We start from the raw sequence: 1750 nt of genomic DNA on the forward strand, positions 1-1750 counted from the left end.
ACACACACACACACAGAAATGCCCTGTAGTGATTTGAAACCAGTCCTTTGGTCCACAGATTAACCACCAACCTTCTATCCTGACCATATGTTTGGAAACTAGAAATAGTTGTTCTTGAATTAACACACACATGGTGTGTAGCCAAAAATATAGACGTGATCACTGTGTTTCACTTCCGATATTTGTTTCTCAGGTATCTGACTGGACTATTGACTACAGCGTCTCTGGTGGGACGGACAAAGAAGGCTGGCAATATGCAGCTGATTTTCCAGCGTAGGTTTGATTTGTCATTCCTCAAACCTACATTACTCTGTCAGTTAGTTCAAACTATGCTGCCCTTATAATTCAGACCTTTATTTATTGATATCTTCTGTAATTCTTCCTTCCTCTTCCCCGTCTGTCCATGCAGGTCATATCATGGCCATAAAACGATAAAGGACTTTGTGCGTCGCAGGCGATGGGCCAGGTACTATAAAAAGCAACACTGTCATTTAGTCTCTCCAATTTATTTAATCAACAGATACAAAGTTCCCAGAGAGCACTTAACATTTGAAGTTTTTGTTTGTGTTTGTGTAGTTTAAAAAAAAAAAAGTCAACTTGCATACTTAGCAAAGGTGACAGAGCAGAGACTCAGAATATAGAGGTTTGACAGAAGGTGATCAGTGTGGGAAATCCATTATTTTATTATTATTATAAACTATATTTAAACAGGGAGTGTCACAAGGACGCCCTGATTACAGTACACATATAACAATAAAAGCACACAAAAGTTACATCAACAAATTATAGGTCAAGTACATCAATATAATGGGCAGACCTGGGCCCCGTTCTTCATACACGAGTTATCCAAATGAGAGTGTTTTAGAGAATAATATAGATTTGAAATTAGTCTGGATTTTTTTTGGTTCTTCAGAGCTGGTTTAATTTAACTGATTTTAGATGAGAGCAGGTTATTGAGAAATCCCTATGATCTGTTGGTGTAATAACATAATTGTAATAAAAGACCAGTGGAGCGAGAACATATGACTATTATTAACATTAAAATGTGAATTTGTTATTTCAACTTAAACTAAAACGTATTAAAAGATTAACTGCATAACTCCCTTAAGGGCACCTGTGACCATTGTGTTTTCCCCTCCTTCACAGGAAGTGTAAACTGACCACCACAGGACCCTGGCAAGAAGTTCCGCCTATACCACTGAGTGATGTAACCATCCTGCCGTGTGCAGCTCAGAGCAGCGTGGACGTGGTTCCTCTGTGGGCCATCAGCAACAAGGGAGACGTGCTCTGCCGACTGGGAGTCACCGCACTGACACCTGCTGTGAGTCACTTTAACTGCATGCCAACAGACAGCGTATGAACAGGTTAAACAGCATTTGGTGAGTCACACATTCAGAGCCATTTTCCTGTTGCCATTGCAACTGTGCAGAACAGTACCAGGTGGTTCTTTCTTGCATTGGACAGAGTGTGGAGAGAGTGCAGGATGTCTTTTAAGTCTAATGTCTGTTGATAAGTATGCATAATTTAAAATGCTTGGGAGTTGATTGTTCAAATAGCCTCTTGTCTCTCAGGGATCTTCGTGGCTCCACGTGGGAACTGACCAGCCTTTCAAGTCCATCTCCATCGGAGCTGCCAGCCAGGTTTGGGCCATCGCCAGGGACGGTTCTGCCTTTTACAGGGGATCTGTCTCTTCACAGAGCCCAGCAGGTCAGTGGGAGAAGCTGTGATAGTGTGTGTGTGTGTGTGTGTG

General features: G+C 41.7%; 1 protein-coding gene across 1 annotated transcript in view; it reads left to right on the top strand.

Annotated features, from left to right (window-relative positions):
- The window catches only part of tecpr1a (tectonin beta-propeller repeat containing 1a), a 14232-nt gene that overhangs the window by 8759 nt on the left and 3723 nt on the right, over positions 1 to 1750 (top strand). Inside the window, 4 exon segments of the mRNA XM_035660011.1 lie at positions 194 to 273; positions 410 to 466; positions 1147 to 1321; positions 1572 to 1707. Coding sequence (XP_035515904.1) covers positions 194 to 273; positions 410 to 466; positions 1147 to 1321; positions 1572 to 1707 — 448 coding nt within the window.

The sequence above is a fragment of the Morone saxatilis genome, unplaced genomic scaffold (assembly GCF_004916995.1).
Source record: "Morone saxatilis isolate NCDOM2014 unplaced genomic scaffold, NCSU_SB_2.0 Contig1, whole genome shotgun sequence".
Lineage (NCBI taxonomy): Eukaryota > Metazoa > Chordata > Actinopteri > Moronidae > Morone > Morone saxatilis.